The 26340-nt window shown below is 52.2% G+C and overlaps 1 protein-coding gene across 5 annotated transcripts in view; it reads left to right on the top strand.

The window, feature by feature from the left end:
- Positions 1–26340, top strand: part of DLGAP4 (DLG associated protein 4) — a 177949-nt gene that overhangs the window by 85010 nt on the left and 66599 nt on the right. The window contains exons 3-5 of one of the 5 annotated variants that reach the window (XM_049816237.1): positions 10532–10625; positions 20622–21664; positions 22269–22322. In XM_049816237.1, coding sequence (XP_049672194.1) covers positions 20714–21664; positions 22269–22322 — 1005 coding nt within the window. In that variant the 5' untranslated portion in view covers positions 10532–10625; positions 20622–20713. Of the gene's footprint in view, positions 1–10531; positions 10626–20621; positions 21665–22268; positions 22323–23045; positions 23217–25118; positions 25155–26340 lie in introns of those variants that run through there. The other 4 variants (XM_049816236.1, XM_049816238.1, XM_049816242.1 and 1 more) reach the window with 4 other exon arrangements.

Below are 26340 nucleotides of genomic sequence, written 5' to 3' on the forward strand. Positions count from 1 at the left end.
ACACTCTTGCAGTATTTGGCAGTGCATGATTCATTCCCTTCACCCAACATACTGATATTGGTTGGAACCAGACCTCCTATCTGAGCATCATGTTTCACAGTTCCATAGCTCCCCCAGGGACAGAGGTTGCAGGATATTAGGCCAGAGCAGAGGTGACACAACCACTTTAATAGATGTGTACAGGGAACTGTAGTTGGAGAATCCAGTGACTTCTAGTCACTGGTTTTATTGCAAGGTGCTGATGAACAGTCACTCCCCTCCATGCAGCAGCATTCAGAGAGTGTGTAGGTGGCAGAGGGGATATCAGTGCTGGAAGCAGAAGTGCCTTCAGCTGGTCCTGCCCCACGGTATGGGATGGTGCTCAGCCTGTCTCTCCCAGGGCAGCTGCACAGTGTCAGGAGGCTCATGGCTAAGCAGCAGCACTTTGTCCTGGCCCAAAAAATTCATATGGGAAGAAATAAAGAGGGACTCATGCGACTGAGATCTGGGAAACAGAGCATGCCCCAAAGCAGGGGACTGCTGCTTTGGTTACTCTTCTCCCTAACACAAGGACAAAGCATTGCAGAAAGTGATCAAGGTGGGATCCTTTTTTCACAAGCAAAATTCAGCTGTGGAACTGGCTCCCATTAGATGTCAGAAGCACAAAGCTAAGGAAGTATCAAAAGAGAAAAAAAAAGGCTGAAAGAGAAGTGGATAAGGAGAATGTCTCTGCCTACAAGACGTGAAAGCCAGTCTTTGGGTCCTCTGGAAAATGCAATGTCAAGGATACCGCTAGCATGGGGCACCTCCAGGAATGCCTCCATCCCTGCAGCATGCACACAATCCGTCCTTGGGTTTGTGAGGTTCTCGGTTACCTCTGCATGCTGCTCAGTGAAAGTCATGCTGTCCAGCTCAGGCAGCCTGGGAGGTGAACTGCAAAGCCAGGTGGGAGCTACCAATGAACAGCATATCTTCCTCTCCAATTTTAATGTGCAAGAAGATGCACAGCTTCAGCAAGGAACAGCCAGCTGTGGTTAAACACTACTACAGTCAGGAAAATAAACATCCTGGGTTGTTTATTTTACACCTATTTTACAGCCACCCAGAAGTGGCTTCTGTGCTGGGTGCTCACTCCTGGTGTGGGTCAGGGATGAGCAGGATGCATGCCATGCTCTGCACACGAGCCCAGTCCTACAGCCCCCATGGAAGGAACCTCCTGCTGAAGAACTAAAACACAGCCCCTTCTGGGAACAGTGTTTTCCCAACCTAGCAGATGCAGCAAAAACCCTTCTTCAAAGAGCTGTTTGCTAGGGAAAAAACAATTGGCACACTAATTAAAAGTGACTGATTAAAGGACTGAAAGGGAATTACTCATCTTGTTAAAGGCAGGCACCTGCAGAGCTCTTCTTGCTATCAGAGGGACAGCATCCTCCACACCACAGAGAGGACACCGCTGCTCAGCAGTGGCAGGCATGTGAAGCAGCCCTGATCACTGTAGCATTTCCTCTCATCTAGCACAAACTCGCAGCCATCAGCCCAGCACATCCCGAGGAGCTGCAGCGAATTGATCCACCGCGAGGCAGTGGCAGTCACTGTCTGTCGGTATGATGGCAGGCAGCGCAGCAGAGCGCACCACAAAACAGCGAGCGCCATGGGCCAGGCAGCTCAAACACAGCATGACCCACTCCCAGCCACACGGCCCAAGCAGTACCCCACACACAGGGGTGTTTGCACACACATTTTTCTCCCTCTCTTTCTGGGCTGGCTGTTCTCTTCAAGCACCAGCACGGTCTGCCCTTACTTGGGTTTGCCACAAACGGCTTCTCCATCCAAAGATGCAGCCAGTGGCCACGTCAGAGCAGGGAGGGCTCAGGTGAGAAGCACAGAGCAGAGGCAAGGCTGAGGGCTTCTTAGTGGGAGCTGTCACTTTCTGACATAAGTGGTGGTGTGGCCGGCCTGGTTTAGGGATTTTTTTTCTGAGATTTTGAGTGGCCATATTAGGTTGTGTCCAGCCCCAGAGAGAGATGCTGCTCTTTACCTCTTGTTAGCCTTAGCAGACAAGCAGACTCAGGGAGAGGGACCAAGGAGCTGTGGCAAGGACAGATTGTTCAGGTCTTCTCTGGCACAGGAGAGTAGGTCTTCGTCCCGTAGGGCTTAGTGAGCGTGGTCAGGACACAGGCACTTTGCAGGAGAAAATCCCTTCAGACCCCGACCAGGAAGAGGCTCCTCGGTTCCCTGGGTGAGGAGAGCACTGAGAACAGACACTGCAGAGCTGCAGGCTGGGAACAGGCTGGGCAGCAGAGGAGGTGGCTCCAAGCCAGCTCCTCTGGCCTTCTCTTTACTCTGTAGCCCCATTTCAGCTCTGGCTGGCTATGCCACCTATGCAATTAAACCCTGTGTTCTCTGGCTTTGCGTGTTGGCCAAAGGTTAAAATAAGAGCCAGCAGAGACAGTGAGCATGTGCCAATCCATGGCTAAATGTATGTGTAGCTGTAGGCACAGGGGAATCTGCTCTTTGGCTTTGGGTCAATGTGCCTCCATCCTTTCTTCCCTGGCTCCAGCCTGGTCCTGCTGCACCGGTGAGCCGCTAGTGCAGATCCCTTTTTCAGTCTGGTCCATCAGCAAGAGGCTGGAGGCAGCTGTTTGCTTTCCTTGCATGCCTGGTGTTACTGCTGGCAGTGTTCACACCTTTCTTCTAGGTCAGTCAGGTGGTAGCTTGGAAGGAACATGGAGTTTCTTGGAAGCGGTGATGTCCAGAGCGTCACCAGGAATATTCTCCCATAGGGCCAGACACTTTGTCTCCTGGCCTCAGCTCAGGCTTTAGGGGAGGAAAAAACCTGCAGGAAGGGTAGAAACTATCATGGGAAAGCATTCACCACATGAGAAAGGCTGAGAGCCTCCCACTGGCATTGAGGTGTTGTCTGTAGGATGGACAGGTCAGCAGGGGCCACCTGGGGCAGTGGCCTGTCTCTGGCTCATGCCAGGTTTCTAGGAGAGAGCCAACAGGCTGGGCAAGTGGACCTCCCTGAGCTGAGCTGTACCTGCATCCATGCATTTCCCAGCCCTTCACAGACTTTCTCCCATGCTGCTGGCTGCCTGTCAAAGCAGGGAGGCCACTCTAGGACCAATGAGCAGGGGGATCCCAGACCTCTCCCAACACCTAGCTGGAGCAGGGGAGTTCCCCACTACCTGGCCTGGTCCAATAGAGGATTTGGCATTTGTCCTCTCCTTGTCCATGGGACTGAGCGGTACTGGGATGACTTGTCCATCTGATGCTGTTCTGTGTCTGTGGTACTCCCAGTGCTATTTTTCAGAAGAAAAAAAAATGCCATAAATCTGGTCTTTTTCCTGGAAGATGTAAGCATGAAATCAGGGGCCCTGAACATGTGCAAGTGTCCCATTTATCACAATGACCCAAACCAGAAAGAAATACAGTAACTTTTGAAAAGGTAATAGCAACTGAGTAAGAAATCCCTGAGTTTGTTTATCCTTCATGTCTCAGAACTGCATTTGAACTAAACATCTTGGGAAAAACCTCCCAGGTAACTTAAACTTTTGCCCATGACGGAGAATGCACTGCTACACTCAGTGGAGCGTAGTCCTTTTAATGGCCGATTGCTCTTGTTTGTTAAAAATAAAACCTTTCTTTGATTGTGGTCCAGACTGAACCATCTTCAGGTGCCTCCCCCGGATGCATATGGGGGTCCTGGCTGCAGTGCTGAAGAGCCCTCCATTGTCAGCCTTTTAAGGACTGGTGGTCTGCAGTGAAGTTTCTTGTGTGCCTGGTGCCTCCTGGTGTGAGCCACATCATGCAGTCCTTGTGGCTCTTCTCTAAACCATCTCCAGTTTATCAACATCCTCCCAGATCCGGAGCTGCCAGAAAAGGACCCTCTTTTCTAGTAAGAGAGTGTCTGTGCCACACACAGGCCCTGCTTCTACTGCAGTGTCCTTCATTGGTCGAGGCAGAGTCTCACTTTAACCATCATTTTGCACAGATGCCATGTCCAGCTGTTTAGCCACCATGTCCCTCAAGTCAATCTTGGGGTCATACTAGGATACAGTTCTCGGCACCAGACTCTCCAGTTAAGTTCCTCATAACAAGCCAACCTCTTTTCCATGCTTACCACAGAGATGCTTGGAGAGCCAGCTGTCTTGCTCACCAGGATGAGCTGGTGGGTTGTAGAAAGCCCATGCATTCTCCATCTTCTGCTTCCTCTGCTAGGACACAGATCTGTAAGCTTTACAGGTATATATGACTCAAAAAGCTGACCTTGCCTGCCATGACATTCAATGTCCCTCTTTGTGCCCTCATTCTTCCCTAAAGGTGTTGATTTCAACATTTGCTGATTTTAATATTCCAATTATATGATGCTCCGAGCCAGATTTTGGTAGCACAACTAGGTCAAATTCATGTCCATACGTGAGCAGAGTGTGTTATCCAGGCTCCCTGGCATTGGTGTGAAGGCAATTAAAGAATTTCTTCTCTTCAAGTCCCTTGCTGTCTGGACCAATTTTATTCTCAACATCATGGTGTCATGCTAGTGAAGGCTCCTCAGTCCCTTCTACTTGCCCTTCTCCTTCATTGTTTCATATCCTACTGGGTCTGTCCCACACCCTCCTTGGTCCCCATGCCCTCAGAGGAAGGTTTTCCATCGTGAACAGCATCTCATGGAGCACTGCACCGCACCGGACCCTGCCAGCTCACACCCTCACGCTGCCAGCTGGGCTTTCTTCTTGCAGAGGCATGCAGCTGCCACAGCAGTGCCTCCAGCATCCGCAGGCCCACCACTGCATGCCCAGGAGCTCTTGCCCGTGAGGTGCATCATTAATGTGGATTAGTGAATCCCTCCTCAGCAATGACAGGCTACCCAGCCTTGTGGACACCCAATGTATCTGGGCCCTGGGGAGGGAACATGCCACCCTGCTGGTGAGTGGGATCCCTCAGTAAGAGCATCCATCTTCCCTGCTGGGTGTCACTGTGGGTGTGATTATCTCACTGCATGGACCAGAGAGGCTCAGTTCTGCTCCACCCAGCTCCATCTCCCATTCCTCCACTGGGAACCTCAGAGCTCTTTTCTGCTCTTCCCATGGTAAGAATTGGTAACCTCCACCCACGGGGAATTATGTCTCCTCCTCTCCTCTCTGGTGCTGCTGGCCTGGCCAAGCTTCAATCTCTAATCAGGCAGAGCAGACCCTAGTTGTCTGTGTGTTTATTTAGTAAACTAATGAAACAAAATTTAATACAAGATCTTACCAGAAGGGAGGGTGGTATTTCTTTCAAAGGAAACAGATTTCAATCACTCAAACTCATTCTCTCTGAAGTCTTTCTCCTTCCTGTACTCACAAGCTCCAAGGCTTATGTCCAGGAGGTCTTGCCAGGTTCACCTGTGTACAGAATTAAAGGAGAGGAGCACTGCTGTCTGGTCCCGACTGTGTCTCTCTGGTTCCTCTTGATTGACAAGGATGTGGGTTTGGGACTGGTCTTTTACACCCTCTAGGAGTCAACGGACACGATGAGTGGATCTTTTGCCTCAGCTTCTTGCTTACTTCAACTTCCATAAATCTTAGGCAAGATTAGTGCGCATTATCTTTGTGTTCAGGGTACCTTCCTGTTGGGAGAGAGGAAGAGGAACAGCACATGCAATGTGCTGTAACCTTGTTTCCCTCCTCCCATGTTCAGAGACCTGAAGAGGACTCTCCTACTGACAAGTCATCTGTGCAGGGACCTTTGCAGAGCGGCAGACTTCTGGGCTCGAAGAGAGGAACATGTTCCTCACGGTTCAGCATGACTTTGCCACCCTTCCCACCTTTGCTCAATTGTTTCCTCTGGTGCTTTTACACAAATATTTTTCCATTCATACCTCCTTCAGAAGAATCTTAATACTGGCTACAAATCTATTCACTTATGAACAGCCATATCTCATCTGTGCTCTCCACTCTCTCCACAGCATCCTTTTTTCCTTTCTTGAATGTGAGTGAGGTGGTGATAGCTCTCAAATCAGGCCCCAAGCATCCTTCATACAAAATATATTTTTTTTCTGGGAGACCCAAAGGTACTAAAGGTATTTCTTTTATCCAGAGAAATGGTTATGAGATTAGAGCTACAAGAACACACATATATTTATTTTCATTATTTCTGTTGCTGAATTTGCACAGAATGGTGCTATGGCCTATTTCATAAAGGAGCGCAGGCCAGAGGTTTATAATGACTATATCTGAACTTACAGTCTGTAAATGTAAGTATTAGAAGGAACTCAAGTTAGGGATGATAGCAGGAGGAGGGGAACATTGCATTCAATAGTGCTTGCCATTGCTGGGAGCCTGCATGCCTGCCTGTGCTCTTCACCCATTTCTTACTGCCCCGGTGCTGGACCTGCTGATCCCCTCCATCCTTGCAGACATCCCGAGGATCTTCACTCAGGCTCACAGCCTTTCTCCTGTATAAGAGCTCTGGATCTGACGTGGCGCCAGCTGCAAAATAGAGAAGCCCAGGCAGGTCACTTTGCTGGTTCCCTGACACAAGGACTTCATTTCTTCTGAGGTCTAACAAGCAGATGTGGCAGTTTGCTGGGGCTCGCTCAAGTCTGGAAGAGAAGCAGAACGTCCCTGCAGCAGGAGGTGAGGGAATGGCCAGGGAGGGGCCTCCCTTTATCACACAGACCCAGCCCAAAATGCTGCTTTTTGAGCCTGTAACATTTCACAGTATTTTCACCAAAATTAAATCCCGGCACCATCTGCACCTTCCCAGAAATGCCCACCGTGACTGCTCTGCTTGCCTTGCTCTGCCCAGGTTGTGGCCACACTTGTGTGGCCCCAGGAGTGGCTGGCTGGAAGGGAAAGACCATCCTGCCTTTTGCATCATGCTGCCGTGCAAGCAGGCTGTGCTTTCCACTGCTCAGTCATGACTGAGACCCTCATCAACTTCCTCTGGAGACCCCAGCAGGCAACAGGATCCTTTACTCAGAGTTGCCTCTTTCTGTCATTTAGCTGCAGTCATCTCTGAGGTGGCAATACCAGGGATCATGAATACCAGATCAGTCTCTTCAAGGTCTTCTCCAGCCACACTTCAAGTCCAACAGAACCACATGGGCTACAGAAGGGCAGGTTGTGGCCCTCCTCTCCTAGACCAAGGCTCAGAGGAACAATAATCATGAGTTGGTTCTCCAGTGAGATTTGGCTGCAGAGCATCTGAGGCCCTGGTTCACCAAAAGTGTCTTGAATCATGCGGGGAAGGGACATCAGTTCATCAGCAGGACAGCCCTGAGCAAACAACAGCATGGGAGCATGCAGACCACCCTGGAAGGACCCTTGGCTGCTTCCTGCAGTATCCTGTGTCTTCATTGCCTGGAAGTTCAGGGACCTCAGCTTGCCCCCTGCTCCCCACCATTCACCATAGTCTGCAATCCACTTGCCTGAGGTTACACCACCTCTCGTAGCAGTGTATGTCCTTCCACACATCATCTTCAATCTCACCCCCTCCATGCATCAACCATGATGTGAGCAAGCTGCTCCTGAGAATGGGAGAAAGAGGGGGATGATGGAGGTGGATCGCTGGTAGTTAACATAATGTAATTGTGCTAGTGGCACAATTGTTCATTTGCATTTCCTTGGGGCGTTGATGCTGATATTAATTAAAGGTAATTATAGCACTGCTTTCTCAGTGCAACTGTAGCATGCAAAGACAAAAGCAGTATTACAGTCAAAAATGTTTCTTCCCCAGAGCTTCAATGGCATCTTCTATTTTGATAAATCTGCAGGGTGAGTGGAGGCCTAGAGCTCAGGCACTGCTTCTCCCACCCATCAGAGTCACTCTGTGCCAAGGGGTCCCAGAATCAGCACCAATTCTGGAGGTACTCCAGGAGACCCTGAGAGTGCTGGTGACAGACACAGACATGACAGGTGATGGTAGTACTGAACAGATACTTCCAGTGCAAGTAGCTACTGGTGGTGATACAGGATGCTGGCACTAGTGCACCCAGGAGTGGTGCTGAGAGCATTGCTAGCAGATGCTGCAGACTTTCATGATCGACATTAGTGGCTCTAGTGATACATAGTGTTACGCTTCATAACAGTACTGGTGGCATTAGAGCAGGAGAGCAATAGCTGTGCTGCTGGCAGAGGGATGCTGATGCTATGAATGGCTGTAGGTAGCACTAGCCATGGATACTGGCTATGCAGGCTCTTCATGTCTGGATTACTGGCTCAAACCTAACTCAACTCACTAGTATCTGGAATTCACTTTTCATGTGGAAAGAGCTGTGAATGGGTTGGATGGTGTCGATGCAATTACTGCTGCACAACCATTTGCAGCACCCAGAATCATCATATCTCATCTTACCACATTCACACAGCACTGTCTTTATTGCTGGGAGTAGTGGCCTACTGGCAGCAACTTACAACCTCCTTGACACCTCTAAGCTCAGGAACATCTGAGTTTGGGATGTGGAATTGTCCCTTGTCTTCAGGAGCTGATGCCTCCAGAACAGAGGTCTCCTTGGTTAGGTGGAAGCATGTTTGCTGTACCTCCTGGATAGAGCATCTGTCTCTAGTTTTCACAGCTGAGTACCCATCAGCAGCAAGAAACTCAAAAACCAAGTGTTTTGGTGCAGAAGACAAGTTAGGTCTGGGGACAGATGTGACTGCCCTGTCTAAACAACAGCTGTCTCCTGCTTGGCTTTCCCGGGGTGTGTGTCTTTTCTTTAACCTTTTCCTCTGCATTATTGGGGTTCAAGTGGCACAGAACTAGTGGGAAGGTGAAGAGGGTTTGTGCCAGATTTAGGAGGGCAGCCTTCTGATCTTTCTAGGCTTTCCATTCTTCTGTCTCTTGGGATATCCACCATGAGAGTCTCTGAATGCCTCTTGAACAGCAAGTCCTCTTACTCTCTACCTGCACTGTATCTGTCCGTCTATCTAGTCTTCAATTCCTTGGGATGGATTGTAGGGAGGGCTATTGAGCATGTTTGGAAGGAAACACGGTGCCTCTGTCATAACCCAGGCATACATTGCACCTGGGATGTCTGTAAAGACAACCCCCCCCCAGGCATGAGTTATCCTGGGGAGAAAACCCTTCTTGCTGGGTGATGGCAGGGTGAGAGAGCAGGATCTCATGAGCACTGCAGTGCCCATCTCTCCTTTCTGGGGACAAAGAGCTGCTGTCTTATCACTGGCACTAGAGCACCAGTTCGGTCATCTTCTGCTTCACCCGAGAGGGAGTCAAACCCACCACTCACATCCATCTTTCATAGAAAAACTGCTGAGGTTTGTGTCCTTATCCCAGCCTTCCATACATCCTCCCAGTCAAGAAACTGGGGTTCACCTATTTTAAAGCCCCCTTGAGGTCTAGGCAGGCTTTCTCAAGACCCAGATGGCATCCTCTGTTCAATTAGGAATGAAAAAAAATACCATTATAGGAATGCTGACTCCTCACTTTGAGTTACGACCCCATTCCCATCTCTTGCTTCTCAGTAGCAAAAGGCTGGATTTGCCAGATTGTCCCAGCACCGTGCCTGCATCTTCTCAGTGCAGAATAGAAAGCATGCATGCATACACACAAGCTTACCTTGGAAATTAATTGATGTAAACCCCAAATAATATTTACTCTTGCTGATAAAATAATACAGGCTGTGTTCTCTGTTGTGATGTGTAGGTTTTTGAGGACATTAAGAAACACTGGGGGGTTTTCCCTATATTTATTTACTTTACTTTTCATACAGGGAGCATTTTTTTCAGTTGTTTGCAGCGTAGCTGATGGTGAATGACAATGAAGAAAGAAGTACAATGCTTTAGCTGCCATACAGTAGCACCTAGTGACCAGAGGAAAGAGATTTACAGAGTGACCTGCTCAAGCAAAAGTTTAATGAGCAGCATTGGTAGGTGAGAGTAAGATGCAGATTTTGGCAGGTGTATAGCTAGGACACACCGAAGATAACCAGCTGCTGCCTGCCACCCCAGTCAGGGGGGTTATCCTCAGGATTGTCCTTCCTGCCTTACCAGTCTCTGTTCTCCCATGGCTCAGAGCAAAGTGAACAGCCCAGAAGATGAGGCACAGAGGGTTACAGAATCACACCTGCTCAGGTCAGTAAGCTCCTGGCATGGCCAAGAAACAAAAATACAGCTAAGGGCAGCAAGGGGGTTCCCTGAGGGATTCTTCCATGACAAAGAAACAAGGGAAGGAAAGTCAAAGAGCACTTTCCCACAAAGGGTCTCACCCCAGCCCTGTGCCCCTGAGCAAGAAGCCTGGGTATTTTGCATTTTTTCGTCCTGACCTAGCTGATTTCCAGTCCATCCTTTCAGTCCAAGTGCAACACAGAGGGACATGGGACCCACTTCCACATCTTTCCCCCCTCCCATGGGTATTGTCTCTGCCTCTTTACATAGGATGGTTTCTTGCATTTGCCCTGTCTTTGCTAGGACTTAATGAAGACAACCTGGGTGTCAGTCAGAGTTGTTGTGTCTTTACAGCATCGGGGTTATGGCCTGGAACATTTGGCAGGAAGACACCACTCTGCTTTTTGTGACCCAAGGACATTTTCCCTTTTCTCTCTACCTGGCAGGTCTTCATGAGGGACAGCTCTGGAGCCCAGAGGGACACAAGTTGCACAGGATGCTGAATCTGGCCTAGTCGCCAAGCCCAGCAAGCTGTGAGAGGTACAGTATGGCCCAGGGATTACTTTGGAGCTCTTCAGAAACAGCCAAGGGGGAGGATGGGATGGGCAGACACAGCTGTGTGCGTGTGCTCTGAGGGGCAGCAGAGCAGGAGGGAGAAGAGGGCTGGGGAAGCAGAGCTGGAGAAGGTATTTCAGTGACAACCCTCCTTCCATCTAGTAGTGAATCCTGCAACATGCCCATCACTAAAATAAAGTTATGAAATCTAATACTGATTGCTATAGTAACGTCACGCCTCCACACTGACCTAGTTTGAGACAAAGGAAGTGCTACCGCAGCTCTGAGCACACAGGAGGCTGCAGATGAGTCTCAGTCTGTTCTCTGGAAAGAACGGCAGAGGGAGCTGCTGGTTTTTCCCCACCTGTTTCCCCTTGCCCCAGGACCCTCAGGCAACATGAGCTGCTTTATCTCAGGCACTGCCAGAAAGCATCTCCATCCTGCATCCCAAATGCCGGCAGGGCCCCGTCCAGCTTCACCTGGACCTGCCTAGCTTCACCTGGATGTTCAGGCAATGGGAACATCTGCCCTGGAGCAAAGCAATGTCCTTGCAAATCTGCAAAGACCTGGTGGCACAGCAGCAACAGCCATCACCTTGCAGAGCACCCTGTTACTACTGTGCCACAAACATCTAGGACAAGGAGCCTGTCCCTACCCACCCAGCTATCCCCACTTTCTCGTCTGCTTAGTCCTTGGTACCACCACCAGTTGTGGGGCTGCTGCTTGCTCTGGTAGCATGGTGAGACAGGAGGATCCAGCTGGCAGTTTGGGGCAGGGTGGTAGCAGAAGACACCAAGCAGAGTGGCATGCCTTCTCCTGTGTCACAAGTTTGCAGTGCAAGTGTGGACAACCTCCATCCTGGGAGTCACACTATAAGCAAGGTCGAGGGCAGCCACATTAAGTGCTTTTCATCCTCTGCTTGCTTCACAGAGGGCTTTGCAAACACACACACCCCACTCCAGGCCTCTTGAACAGCACTGACCAGAACAAATCAGGTTTGGTCCCAACTTGTCTCGTTAGCTGCTCTTCCAGACAAGCTGGAACATGCACCACGTTGTCACCAGCATGTGCCCCAAGTGCCCTGTAAGAGAGAAGAGACTGCAGGTAGGTCTCAAAAGACAGTGACCCTTGCTCACTGCCCTGGTCCTTGCACTCCATCTCATCATTCTCCTGCTTTCTTCCTGAAAACTCTCCCTTTCTTATCTTGCCTTCATTTGGCTCATTTGACTGACTTAATGCTTTGCATTTCCTTCTTCAGAGCAGATCCCATCTTCTGGAGAACTTTGAGAAATTTCTATTTAGGGACAGACAAATAGGTTTTAAAGTTTCTGGGGTTTTGTTCCCTTGAGAGTGGATTATATTACCAGGGACATTTGCATGAAAATAAGTTCTCTGTCTCTCTCAAGAGTTCATCTGCTCCTCTAGCTGAGTCAACACCTAAAGTAAAAAATCTTTGTCATATTGCAGCCATTGATTTTCACAGCATTTGGTTGTGCTGCTACCAAAAAAAGTATTGTCTGTTTTGGTTCCAGTCAGACCCCATCCCTCCCCATCACCCCAGTGGGCATCAGCTGGCAGTCCCAACAGAGATATCGCTTTGCCTGAAGAACGAGTAGGAGACCACAGGCATGCACCAATGCTCCCAGGGCTGTGGGGCACTATTCAACTGCCATGAAGCCTTGGGAGCTGTATGCAGATTCCACATTAAAAAAGCACAAACCACTTACTCACACGTGAAGTGAGATGTGAGGAGATCCTTCCACTGGTGACATGGAACTCAGTAGCATTGAGAAATCAGTGCTGCACACTTTCTTGAGGTCATACGCTAGTGTAGCCTATGCTGGGCTTTGGTTCATCTAGCGTTAGCTGCCTGGAAGTTGGATTTGTAGATGGGCTGGGTTAGCCCACTGGGTCACCTTCAGGCAACAGGCAGACTGGCCCTCGTAAAGCAATTCATCCATCTCCTAAGGAGGTATCCCTGGTAGGTGAGACACATGATTCACTGGAAGCCACTGTCTCCCCTCCATCGCTGTATGGAGCGTGAGGGGCAAAGGGTGGCTATGCCTTGGTTCTCCTGGCGATGCTGTCACATGTGTCAGTAGGAAGGTCCAGGTGACATTTAACCCCATGGGTGCTCCTCAGGAGACCCTGGCTTAAGCTTTCCTCAGCAGCCCAGGATGGGCAGCATTGCCTGCTGCTTGGACCTTGGTACCTGCTCTACCCCTGGGACAAAGCTCCCCAGCAGCAGTGGAAAAATTCCCAGGAAGAAGCGAGCAGCAGGAGGAGGCTGGAGGAAGGTCTCTTGTATAATGAATTGTTCTAAGTAGAAGCTGGCTATTTTTATCCCCTGTGATTAGATTCTGAACTCTTTGAATCATCATTAATGCAACGCCCTGGAAGCCAACGGGCCCCCCTTGCTGAATGCCACATGAAGTGTTCCTGCTAATTCAGGGAACATTTGAATTCATGCGTGTAGGCAGACCGACGTCACCTACGCCACAGTATACAATTTTTTAAGCTTCTTGCGGCAGGGTGAGGGGAGTCATTTTTCTTCTGCAGGTTGCAAATCATTTATTCCTTAACTAGCTAGTTATTAGCATGTTGCTAGGTTTCTATATATAAAAGCCACCCATGTGTTTGCAGCCAGCTTGGATGGCTGGGCTGAGGTTTACGTGGGAGATTATGGTACGTGGAGCCCTGGAAGAGCTGATCAGCAGAGGGCAGGACTAGTTTACTCCAAAGGGTGCCTGCAGCCCCATCAGGACAGGGATTTCTTCCTTCTGCAGGACTTATGCCCTGAGCAGTCCCATTTTACAGGCTGCTGCTTCTCCTGATGCTTCTACCTGCCTCTCCTGAGCAGCACTCGAATGGCCTCCTGGCCCTTCGTGGCCAGCCCTGCCTCAGTAGTACACGTCCTTCCCCAAACAGTCCTGTTCAGGCAAATGCTGCTTCAAAGCTTATGATCTCAAGAGATGCCTTCCAACCTAAACAAGTCTGTGTTGGACTATATAACAAGGTTGTTATATAAATGCCAGCCAAGAAGCCTGGCAAGAGGGTCTCTGGCTTCTTGCTGGCACCACCTGGACCAAGGTCTGGCTGTATGTCTGGTGCCTGGTGTTTTGCACAGGTGCAGTGATTTTGTGGTGCATTATGTTCTTTAGACGGAACATGACAGAGGTTAGGATGAGAGACCTGAGCTCTCCCAGGAGGTGGTAGGTTCCTCCCTCCATCCAGAAATGACGAAGTCCCCTGGGCTGGCGTGCAGTGTGGGGGCAGCAGCTTTGGTGTTTCCACAGGGAACAAACTTAGAAGCTGTTGGAAAGCTCTGCTGGTGGGAGTAGCAGGAATCTATGGCTAAGCTGTGAGAGGGAGGCAGAGAGAAGAGGGAAGCAAGGGAAGGAGGGAATGAAGCTTTTGGCTGTGATTTTGGGGAGAAAGAAGAGCTCTTCAAGTGCCCATTTCTGGATCAAGGCACTGCTCAGTCAGGGCAGCCGTGGCTGTTTGCAGAGGAGGGTGGCCAGGGAGAGGGCATGGACTTCTTGCATGGAAGATGTGTACCAAGGGCATAGTAAAAGGGATGGAGGTAGTACAGAGCCTGCACCCACTGCTGGCTGTGGGAGGTGAAATGCAGCCACCAGGCCAGCGCTTGCAGCTCCCCAGTTTCTACAGGAGCAGAAGCACCCACACGCAAACTGCAGTCCCTGATGCTGTGAAAGCTGCAGAGGTAGGTCTGACCTCCCTCTTGCCCACCTCCAGTGCCTGGCAAGGCAACCCTGATCCCTGTACCTGGGCCTCCACCATGCACACCACTGGCAACAGCACACCAACACACAATCCACAGCCACAGACATGTGTTTGCCCTCCTGATACAGTCCCAACAGGCACGCACAAGAAGCAGAAATCCAGGTGAACACTGGGGTGCTCTCAGAGCTCCCTATGCCCTGCCAGGCTTGGTGAGAAGGAGCAAGCCCTGCCCAGTGAGCCCTAGCACCGGCTGACTCTGCCACGCACTGGACTTGTAAACACCAGCAAAGTGAAATCCTGGAAATGGACTGAAGCAGATAGCAGCAAGGCAAGGCAAGGCTGGCAGGGTAAGGTACTGCATTTCCTCCTCTTGTTCCCTCCTCGCTGAGAGAGGGCAGAGGGTTTGCCCTCTCCTCTGCCCTGTCTTCTCCATGCCCTCAGTATAAGCTACTTTAAGGTGCGTTTGCATAATTTAAGTGGAGAATTTGGCCCATGGGATACCAGAGACATGAGAAAAAGGGTAGTTTCTCCTGGAAACCCACCTCCACCCCAAAGTTAAAATGGAGGTATGGTGGGCAGTGGCAGGTGGTTTGCCCAAGTCCCTTGTGGTGCAGAGCCCCAGCCCAGAAGCTGATCAAAGCTGGTGGTCCCTAACATGGTTGGCTTGCAGAAGGTGCTCTGCCTTCTCACAAGCACAGGGGCCTCCCAGGCTTTGTTGTTTTGTCTCTTGGGGCTCAAGCCTGTTTGGAACAGGCAAGAAGCATCCCCTGCAGAGCAGTGGTCCTCTGGCTGCTGCCTTCACCATGTCGCAGCAACAGGGGAGGAAGTGTTATGGGGAGATGGGGACAGACCCATGGCCAGTGTCTCGCGGGCAGCCATCTTCTCAAGGACACAGTGCATAGCCTCGTGGAGCACCTCCAAGGGGACATGGAGCTCTTCTCCAAGGGTGCAAAGGAGGAAGAAGTTCTGTTCTCCATGTGCAGGGTGGACAGGACAAGACATCACAGGCTGGAGCTGCCACCAGAGACATCCTGGATGGGTAGTAGAAACTTCAGAGCTTTATAGGATTGCAAAGACAGACAGGTATCTTCAAGACAGCTCATTGGACTTCTGCCCTGGGTGGCATTTTGACAGACTTCTCACTCACACTTTCTGCCAGGAGTTAGAAACCATAATTTCAAGGACCCGCCAAATACTGCCTGGCTGGGCAACTGGCTGGATGGAGAGCCATAAGCTAGGCAGGCACATGAGAATGAGGACAGGGCAGATAGCTAGGAAATCATTGCTTTGCTAGCATCTACACTGCATTGCAGCTGTCTCCTCCATCCAGTTCCTTTCAGTTACCTCCTGCTCTGCCCAGAGTTCAGGCCAGCCTAATCTCTTTGCTGTTAAAAAGAGACAGAAAAGCAAATATTTGCAGTCATTGAAATATCTCTTTACAACAACAGAGGCTTTTCAGCTCACAGTGAAGATGTGATTCAGTCTTCCTGAAGTGAACAATCTCCCACCAGCTTCGGCAGCCCCTGGACCAGCCCCATCTCCCACTCACAGTAGGCAAGCACAGCAGCTGTGGGTCCTACAGGAGGGAAACATTGGCAGCACTCAGCCAGGGGAGGAGAGGAGTCCCTGCTGAGCAGGAAGCTTCTTCAGGCAAGGCTATCATCTTCTGCATGATTTGAGATTTCATACACTGCTTGGTGTCTGGAGCTGCAGATGTATTTTGCAGGAGGTGCTGCTGTAAGTAAGTGAATTCAGTGCATCAGTCTGAGCCTGCAAACAGGCAGCTCCAGTGCTGCTGTTGTAAACCATGCCTGAGAGGAAGCTGAGTCCAGCTGGTTGGTTTGGGACATACAAAACTGCCATAAATCAGGTCAGGTCATCTGCTGCACCTCAGAGACCTCTGAGCATCAGCAAAGCCACTGGGAAGAGGAAAGGCAACCCCCAAAAAACACAAGCTGAGGGGAAGGAAGGTAACGGAGCCACGCAGCAAAACCAGCTCCTTCCCCTGGGCTCAGGGGTGTAGCCTCTCAATGCCCTGGCAGCCCCGGCTATGACCATCTGCTAACCAGGGTCTTCTCCTGCTGACCACTCTGGGTGCCCTCCCTGTGGTTGGGGGCCACCCACCTCCTTGCTGTGATGCCTGACTCAGGGCAGGAGGACACAGCAGGGGCACCAGACAGCTGTCCTGGGAGACAAACCTTGCCCAGTTTGTGAGCTGCAGGATCATGGATTAGGGGGATTTAATTTCAAGCTTTTTCATCCTTCCAAATTAAAAAGATGGCAGGAAAGAGGCTTGTTGGGTTTTTCCCTTCCCTGACCCCATGTCTCAAGAAAGTGCCAAGGATTGCAGAGAGTAATTGAAATGTAATGAAAACAGTTTAATCCATCTTAAAGGGAAACCAGCTCACAGAGGCTGCAGCCAACACAGCATGGTGGGCACCAGGGGCTAGGGGAGTCCTGACTGCCCCACCAGCCCTGACCTGACACATGCCCAGCAGCAAGGCTGGTGCCCCACACTGTGGCTGGCCATCATGTGAAGAGATGCCCAGGGCAAGCAGGACACGCAGGAGGACCAGGACCTTTTGGCAGCCCTGCAAGAGCCCACAGGAGGAAAAGGGAGCAATAAACTATTTGCCATATAGAAGTGAGTGTCCGCCCTTGGCAAGAGCACATCAGCCTGGGAGAGAGGGAGCTCCTTGCCCTCCCCTGCTCCCTGCCTTCCCATTGCTTCTGCTCCCACCCCTCCAGCCCCCCCACCAAACTTCACTTTTCCTCCCTTCCCACTTGTCCCCACAGCCCCTCAGTCACTCCTCCCTGCCCCTCTGCTTCTTGAGCTGTCCTGAGCCAGTCTGGCCCCCACCCCTGCTCTTCCCTTGAAAGCCAAGCTTTCATTGCATTTCATTTCTTTTCACTTCATTTATTTAATTTCATTTCATTTCCCTATTTATTTTGAGTCCTAAGGCAGGTTTACTTTATTCTGGAGCCCAGTGAACACAAAAGCAGTGATGCTGATGTGCTTTGTGGTGAAGCAGTCACAGGGCTGAAGTCTCAGGAATGCCTGGGAGATTTCTGCTTCAAATATTGATTGTCCTTTCTAGGAAAAGATGTGTTTAATATCAATATCCAGAGACATCCCATTATAATCAAATCAGCGCTGTGTTATCTCCACAGGGACGGTCTGACTCCTGTAGCTCATGATGCACAGTGTCCATCAGAGCCAGCATGGCCTTGGGCAGATGAGCCTGAGTGAAGGACCTTGCTGGGAGTCCAGAACTTGGGCATGGAAGGAAGAGAGGTCATGGCAGGCAGAACTGAGCCTAGGCAGATCAGGGTTTTATTCAGGGAGGATTTAGGCTCCCTGCTGCCTGCAGGGCTTCCCCTCCAAGTCGGGCGGGGTTGAGCTTGCCCATTCATGGCCATCTGGAATTTAAAGGACCGCATGGATAGCTCAGTCTGGAGCCTGTCTTTCTACACTCTGTCCTTCTCTTCTGTCCAGAGGGTTTCCTTTGAGAACATCTCCTGGGGCTTTTTGTCACCAGTCTTCAACTCCTGTGCTGATGCCAGCTTGCACAAAGCAGGAGCAAGGCTGCCTGGCACATCCATGAGTCTTTCTTCTATGGCACTTCTCCAGTCAGCACCCACTGCTGCTCCACCAGCTCACATGGGTGCTGTCCCATGGGCAAGGGACTCCAGAGAGGCTGATGCACCTAGCTGCTGAAGAGCACAACAGGAAAAGGATGGTACCCACAGGGACCATGAGCAGCTGGTCACCAGTCAAAGCTAATGTTGCATTGGGTGTTTTGGCAAGAAGGGCAGGTTTGGTATCAAAGTTCCCCCAGCTCAGGCCAGGATGACAACCATGTCCTCATACTCAAAACGCATGGGCACTATCCATGTGGTGGACAGGACTGAGGATCACATTGTCTCTCCCGCACCACAGAAGCCCAGGCCATGTGGCAGGGCACCAGGTTGCAGGTGAAGACAGCTGGACCAGCTGCAGGGCCCAGATCAGCAGCAGGTCTAGAAGACCCACCCGATGGGGCCATACAGCTTCTCCAGGTGGGTTTCAGGAGAGGTGGGACAGGACCAAGCAAGCCTTGTGTGCAGCCGCAGGACCCCTGGGGAGAAGAGCCATGCGGGTTCACGTGAGTGCTGGCAGGCAGCTGGCAATGGCTAGAAGTGCGCTCAGCTGAGTTCACCACCGGACAGCTGGCAGGACCCCCGAGAGCAGGATTTGCCAGAGAGGGCGTGGGAGTCTCTGTCAGAGTGGGGCGGGGAGCCCAGGCTGCAGTTGCCTGCTGTTTGCATACCACTGCTTTAGAAAGACCAGCTTTGCTTTGCTAACCCGCTGGGAACAAGAGAGTTAGATGGAGAATTTTTAAGAACCATCAAGCCATGGAATACATTGCACTTCTCCTTCTTTTTGTGCTTCCAAACAACTATTTAAAGCCCCAGCTGCTTTGCATTATTAATACATTTTTCCCTGTGTGAGAAGGGAAAACAAGCCTGTCAATTCCTATCATCCTCCAGTGACTACTGACACCGCTCCCCACACCAGTTCAGTCCTAGCTGCTTTTGCTGACCAGACTCCATGCAGGACAAGCTTCCTGGAGAGACTAGAGTCAAATTTGTGGCTGAACAGGGAGAACCCAGGAGCCCAGAATACCAGCTCTGCTTCTTGCAGGGTCACACCATTATCCTACTACCTCTAGGAATAAGCAAATGATAGTTTTCTTTCTCACAAACTCACTGAAGGCTCTGAGGGTCCAGGCACTATTTCCCCTTCCAGGTGCATGTTGGGGAACATTGGATCATCCTAGTGTTGGAAAATGGCTCTTCTGCACAGACCCCTGTTGTCCCAGTTCCCAGAGCAGCCCCTTCAACTTACCAAGGAGCAGCTGTTCAGCTACTTGTACATGTTTTGGGGCCCTGGATTTTGAAAAAGTAGTCTAGGATCTCATTTTCCAGATTTTTGCACCCGTAGGATGCTTCACTGTTTGCTAGTTGCCTTTAAGTGACACTCAAACTAAGGCAAAAAGGAAATAAGAAACTAAACTAAAAGGTAAAAGGAAATGAGAATTAGTTTATACACTACATGATTTCAAAGAGGTTTTAAGTATGGAAAATCAGCTCATTGACTGACAACTCATCTATATGTTCATTGATTTTTTTTAAGCAGCCTCAAAAAGTTTGTCTTTTTTCCCTGTATAACCCAGTGCAGATGAGGATCCCTCCGAGCCAAGCAGGACGGGGTAAGTGCACCAGAGAAGTCTTCAGAGAGAAGCTACCCTGCCCTAAGGGGACCGTCCCTGTCCAGGTGCACCCTCCACAACCCCGCAGGGATGCCTGTACCTGCTGAATGGGCCACAGATGGCCAACCTCAGCCTCACAGCCAGCTTGCTGTGGCAGAGGAGGACCGTAGCAAGGGACAGCCAGCCAGGCTCAGAGGGTGACACAGCTCCCCCAGGAGCGATGCAGCAAGGCAGGAAAGATCAACTGGGCAGCAACCAGCTTCTCAGGTCAGGCTCTGAGTGTTCAGAAACACCTCTGCTCTCATCGTAGCTACTGAAACAATTTCCTCCAGGGTAAAGCATGCCATAAACCAGGGCACTTGTTGAAGAGGAGATGTTTGACATCATATCACATTAGCGCAGCGGTACTCAACACACAGAGCAGGGCTGCCAGTCCCCTTCCGAGATCCAGTAACCACAGATACACAAAGCATAATGCAGAAGATGGGATGCTCAGCTCCAGACTTCCCTTGGCTCAGGCAAGGCCCGTGTGCAGTGTTTGGCAGCAGGTTTTTCTCCAGTCCCCTGAACAAATGGGACAGGAGCAGTGATTTGCTGGCAGTGCCCCTGCTAGCCTTTGTTATGCTGGCTGGGGAAGGGATTCTATTAAATAAACATGTGCAGAGACCAGAAAAATAGCAGCAGCATTATTAGAGCAGCCTATAGTTGAGCACAGAGATACACAAGCACTTAAACTGCAGCTCAAAAGAATGAATCCTTCCCCTCCTCCTCTCCTGTACACTGTTCTCTCCAGCCCCTGGTCTCCTGCCCCTTCTCCTCCGTCCTGCCATGTCATCTCTCTCCCATCCTGCTTCTCTCCTTCATCCCTTAACCTTGGTGGCATTTGCTTTTAGAGCTGGGACAGCCCTCGCAAGGACACCCCGGTGAGGAGTGGGCTGCCAAAGAGGTACTCGGCAGGCTCTGAGCATCTGTCCTCTTCCTCCAGGTGTAGGGAAGTCTGCGGGGGAGCAAGATCAGCGCTCCTGCAAGGGCTCTGCCGCACCACCCCTGAGCGATGGTCTAGGAAACACTGGGACCATGAAGGGCTTAGGAGATAACAGAAGCCGACACCTCTCCGATAACCTGGACTCCCCTCAAGACTCTCTTTATGCCCCCCAGGACAGGAACCCTTATCTCCTCAGCCCCACTGACTCCTTTACCATGGACCCCCGATTCCCAGCCCAGAATACCCTCCATGGCGACTGTCTCCTTCCGCTCAACAACCAGATCTCCAACAGCAGCACTTTCCCCCGCATCCATTACAACTCCCACTTTGAGGTCCCAGATGACAACCCTTTTCCAAGCCATGCCCAAGCCACTAAAATCAACCGCCTGCCTGCAAACCTCCTTGACCAGTTTGAGAAGCAGCTGCCCATCCACAGAGACGGCTTCAGCACCCTCCAGTTTCAGAGGAGTGATGCAAAGCACCGCAGTGAGAGCCCTGGGCGCATCCGGCACCTTGTCCACTCTGTCCAGAAGCTATTTGCCAAGTCCCAGTCTCTGGAAGGCCCCACCAAAGGCAACGTGAATGGCAAGAAGGGGGCAGATGACCCCAAGCAAAACCGAAGGAGCAAGAGCAAAGACCGAGCGAAGACCTCTGAGCCCAAGCGCAGGACCAGATCCAACATATCAGGCTGGTGGAGCTCAGATGACAACTTAGACAGCGATACCTGCAGCTACCGCAACCCAATGGGCCTCATGACACTGGGCCGGCAGCCGGACCACAGCCAGCCAAAGTATTTCATGCACGCTTACAATACCATCAGCGAGCACATGCTGAAATCCTCCAAGAGCAATAATGACCTCAAGGTCACCCCTTGCACCAATATCCCCATCAACAATGACTCCAACTACATTAAGAGAGGCTCCTGGTCCACGCTGACACTCAGCCATGCCCGGGAAGTGTGCCAGAAGGCCTCCGCCACGATCGACAAAGCATTGCTGAAATCCAAGTCCTGCCATCAAGACTTGGCCTACCACTACCTGCAGGTGGGTGCAGTGGCGGGTTATGGCTCCATGCAGGGAGAGCGCAGGAAGACAGGGGACACCCTCCCAATAGACACCCTATTGCGTGGTAGATCTTATCAAACAGCTCCAGACGGTTCAGCTGCTACCTCAAGTCACATTGCCAGGAGAGGGCTGGGGGGCTTAAATTCACCAAGGCCCCAGGGACAGACCACCACACTTCCCACAGGGACACTGGTACAGATCCCCCAGCTGCAGCGCTGCCCCAGGACCCCCCAGCCCCTGTGCTGGACCATGGCAGCATGAGGAGGAGGTGATGTGCCCATGCCACGGCCTCGGCAGCCTCTGCTGTGATCCCCATTGGCTCTGGGACCCCAGCATGCCCCCGCTGCCATCCCAGACCCCGCAGATGCTGTGCTGGGGTAGACTCTTGGGCAGCCGGGCACGTAGCTGCCCACACATAGCTGTTTCCGCTCGGCGCCCAGGCAGCGGGCATGCCGATGGGCTGCAGCTCATATCCCACCCGGACACAGCTCCTCTGCCTCTGGCCAAGCACTGCCACCACCCCACAGTCTAAAGGTCACCAGTGATAACTAATGCTTAACCCTTTATATCCACGCATCGCAAGGATGTGCCGGCGTGCCCAGTAAGCCCCGCTCTACAGAACTTCCCCGGAGCACTGGTAGGACCTGCAGCTCCATGGGGCATGGCTGCCTTAGCTGCTCACACACCTGCGGGGCAGGGCTGTGGGACCAGGAGGGCAGTGCCAGCCGCCCCGCTTGCATGGCAGAAGCCTGCATGGCTAATGGTGGTTTGAACTCCCCCCATCACCAAAAGCGCCAGGTCGCTGTGGCAGTTTCAAAAAGTGGCGCCTGAAGAACATAAAACTGGTTGCGTCCTAGACAGAGGAATGAAGATAAATAAGCCAGGCCTAGATGGGGGGAGGAGGGGACTAGTCTATGTATGTAAATCTCCAGCATCCTTTTTAATGCAAAGGTGTCATGGGCTCCCCTGGCTGTGGCCAGTGGGCTTAGAAGCTTTAAAGAGCAATGAATTATTGAAGCACACTCCACTTCTAATACCTTGCTTGCCACAGCTGCAAATCAAATTTCAGAGGGATTTATTGCATCAGGAATGTCATCAGAAAAAATGTTCTTGGCCTGGTTTCTTTTTCTTTGCCCCCCTCCTTCCAGTTAAGTGTTAGGAGGTTAAAGAGCTGCAGGCAAAATATCCGCTGGCACTGTTCCCTCTCCGGGTGTGGCAGCAGAGCCCAGCTCAGGCAGCGCAGGGTGCCGAATGCAACCCCAACAGCCCCTCACCTCCTGGGGTTTGGCCACGGCCAGGGGTACGAGACTGCCCTGCTCGTTATTCCCCACCCATGTAATGAGCCTCCGTTTCTCGACAGCCTGACGGAGGGCTGTGGGCACAGCTGGGTGGCGTGAGCCCAGCCAGCAGCTGGGCAGCCCCACCGCTCGGCTGGGAGGACACGGGTGCCGCCCCGCTGCAGCCGAGCGAGCCCCCGCGAAGGTGGGACCAGCCCCTCAGCCCTGGGCCAACCGACGCAGGCAGCGGCCAGGTAGGGATCTTGTTTTGAGGGGAAGCTTTTGCCCAGCTCCCTCTCTGCCCTGACCCTCCTGGGACCATTGGATGGGGTCGGCAGCCTGTGCCACCGCTCGGAGTGGGAGCAGCCTGGGTAGGGAGCAGCCGGCAGCCACTGTCAGCATGGCTGGAGGGGCACTGGGGATGCTGGGGTGTGACCGGCAACCCAAGCACCTGGGGCAGCCCCCACAGCCGGCGGCAGCATCTCACCAGCGAAGCCAAAACCCTGGGCACCCAGTCCAGAAAACATGATGTTCAGTGCCCATGCAAGCTGACAGGTCACAGATGCTTGGGCTGACCTTGCCCCCAGATGCCCAGTGTAAGCCCTGGAGGTCAGGGCACAGGGCTTGGGGCCCTTGGGGTAAGATGAGGTGATTGTATCCAGACCCCTCCTCAGTATGGGAAGGGGACTATGCTGGCGATGGAGAAGTCACCTCTGGAGCCTGGAGTGTGGAAAACATCCTTTTGCAAGGCCACTTGTTCCCCTGCCACGTGCTCCTCCCTGGAGCAGGATGAGCCCACTCCCTGCTTGTGCCATGGCGAGGGACTGCGTGCATCTGCCTGCCCACAGAGCCCGGTGCCTGGGGAGCATGGAGGCCCTGCCCTGCTGTGGACAGGGCTCCTGCAAGGCAGAAATGCCTGGTGGATCCCAGAGGTGGAGAAGTGCCTCTCTGACGTGAGGGAGGACAGGAGGAGTGGGATGGGGACAAACAGGACGGCCCAGCCTCTGGGCTGGGATAAGCCCCCAAGGCTGTTCACCTCCCCTGCCCCATTTGCAGGCTCTGGGTAGTCTTGGGACTTATCAGGGACTACTGGAGATCCGTGTCATGTTTCCAGACCCATCCCCAGACTCAGACGTTGGAGCTGAGAGTGGGTGATCACCCAGCCGCACGTCCAGCCCTGTCCCGTCAGGGTGGGGGGTTTCTCAGGAGCAGTCCTCAAGGCAACACAGCATTGTCCTTAGAGCACAGTCCCCAGGGAGGAAGGCTGTGCTCCCTGTCCTCTCTTTTCCCCTCCCCATGGGTCCCACATGCGGCTGGCGACACAGGGGAGGAGGCTGAGGTGTCAGGATGCCAATATCTAAGGAGCTCCTTGGAGTAAGAGATACCACAGGCCAGGGGTGAACAGGAGCAGGCAGGGCTGAGCAGCATTTCTGCCCCAGACACAGAGTCAGGCCCATATCCATGGATATCAAGACCACATCAAAGGGACGGGCAGTGTCAGGGCTCCCAGGGGACAGAATCATACCACAGGCACCATTAGCCTGATGCATGATCCAGATTAGCCTCCCCAACCCCACTTATAGTCAGACCACACCGAAGCTTTCTTAACCCCCAGCAGCCCCAAAAATAAATTCGTAATCCAGGGTGGGTGGCCTGTTCAGTGCCAGCCACTCTGCAGATGCTGGCTGCCCTCACGCCAGCCCCACAAGAGCTCCCATGGGGCAGGAAACCTGGCCCAGGTCCTTCCCAGAGGGTGCCCTGCCAAAAGGACAAATGGGGTCCATAGGCAGCCTGGGCTCCAGCTTGCTTTCTTGAGGACATGCCTGAGACCACACATAGCCCTCGGGACACCACAAGGGATCTGGCCCTGGAGGGAGCAGCAGTGTACCCACATCGGGCTCAGTCTTTGCATTGGAGCCTGGCTGCATGGCACGTGCATCCCTGAACGCTGTGTCCAGCCCTGTGGGTGCCTCAGCGGGTGCGTTCATGTGTGGTGCATGTCTGTGTGTGACGGGACTGGATTGCATGTCAGAGCTGGCACACATGCAAATGGAAACCCTGTTTGCTCTGCAAGTCTCTCTTTCCCAGACCTCACCAAAGCGATGGGAGCAGTGCAGCTCTTTTGCCCCTGCCCAGCACCCAGGATTGGAGTTTTCTCCTTCCCTCCTCTCTCCCCTCTGTTAATGCTCCAGGTAACTGAGGAATGCCCCAGGCAGAATTAAGGTAGGGGGAAAACTCTGTGTAGCCCCTTCTTTCCTTTTTCCTCCACACTCAGCTCGTGACATGGAGAGACCAGAAGAAGAGCCAGAAGGCACTGCTTCCTTGCAACATGCAGCATTGTGGCAAGATGGTGTCAGTGTTCCCCAGGGACAGACATATGCCTGGATCCCACATGCCTGCCCCACAGGGCACTATATGGACCAAGCCCGGGGAGAAAGGAGGATCCGCATCCTGAAGCCTGGCAGAGCATCTCTGCCGTCCACTCCTCCCCACCTGGGCAGCCACTGGGCAGGGTGGATCCCCAGGCCTTCTGTGCCAGCAGCCACCAGCAAAGGCTCTCGACCTCGGTGTCCTCTTGCTCCCACCCCTTTCACACCAACCAAACCACCATGGGCATAGCCAAGCCTACATCTGGGAGAGCAGCATGAAGAGCAGCAAGGCTCCCACAGCCTGTGAGGACCCTCCTGAGCTTCTCTGTGCCAGGCCTAGGTGCAATACAAGGCAGCCCTCATTTCCACTTGCTGTAATACACATGTTGTGATCAGAGCCCAGGGTCTCAGCTGCCAGGAAAGTTGCTGCCATTGAGGTGCTGCACTGGCCACCATTGACAACAGGAGGTGCTTTGAGTTCTTCACCCCTATCACAGAGCTTCAGAGACTGTGGGACAGGCTCCCTCACATCCTCAGGTGCCTGAAGGTGCACAGAAGCACTCTGGAGGATCCAGAACTGCGCCTCAAGTACCTGCACTGCTTTTGAAGATCCCCAAGAGCACCTACTTGTCTTTTCAGGTGTGGCACTTTTGAAACACTTGCCCTGCGCTCTGTCCCATGGGAGCAAGAGCTGTGGGAGTCCCTGTGGACTCTGTGCCAACAGAGGCAGGACACGCTCCAAACTGGGGCACCAGATTCAAAGGGTGTCCTGCTAGGCATCTTCCTTCCGCTTGATGCTGCTAAACTGGAATGCGGAGCACCTCGAGAACAGCTTTGTTTATTGCAGCCTTGCCAAGACGCAAAGTAGAGGAGAAGCATGGGAAAGGAGAACTAAGGCAGCTCAGTTAGGACACGCAAGGCTGTCGCAATGCAACAGGGAAGCTGGTGGAGGCTGTGCCTAGGAGAGGGGCAGGGTCCATATGAGGCAGGCAGTGCTGGGGATGCTTGG

This window comes from Accipiter gentilis, chromosome 14, assembly GCF_929443795.1.
Source record: "Accipiter gentilis chromosome 14, bAccGen1.1, whole genome shotgun sequence".
NCBI lineage: Eukaryota > Metazoa > Chordata > Aves > Accipitriformes > Accipitridae > Astur > Astur gentilis.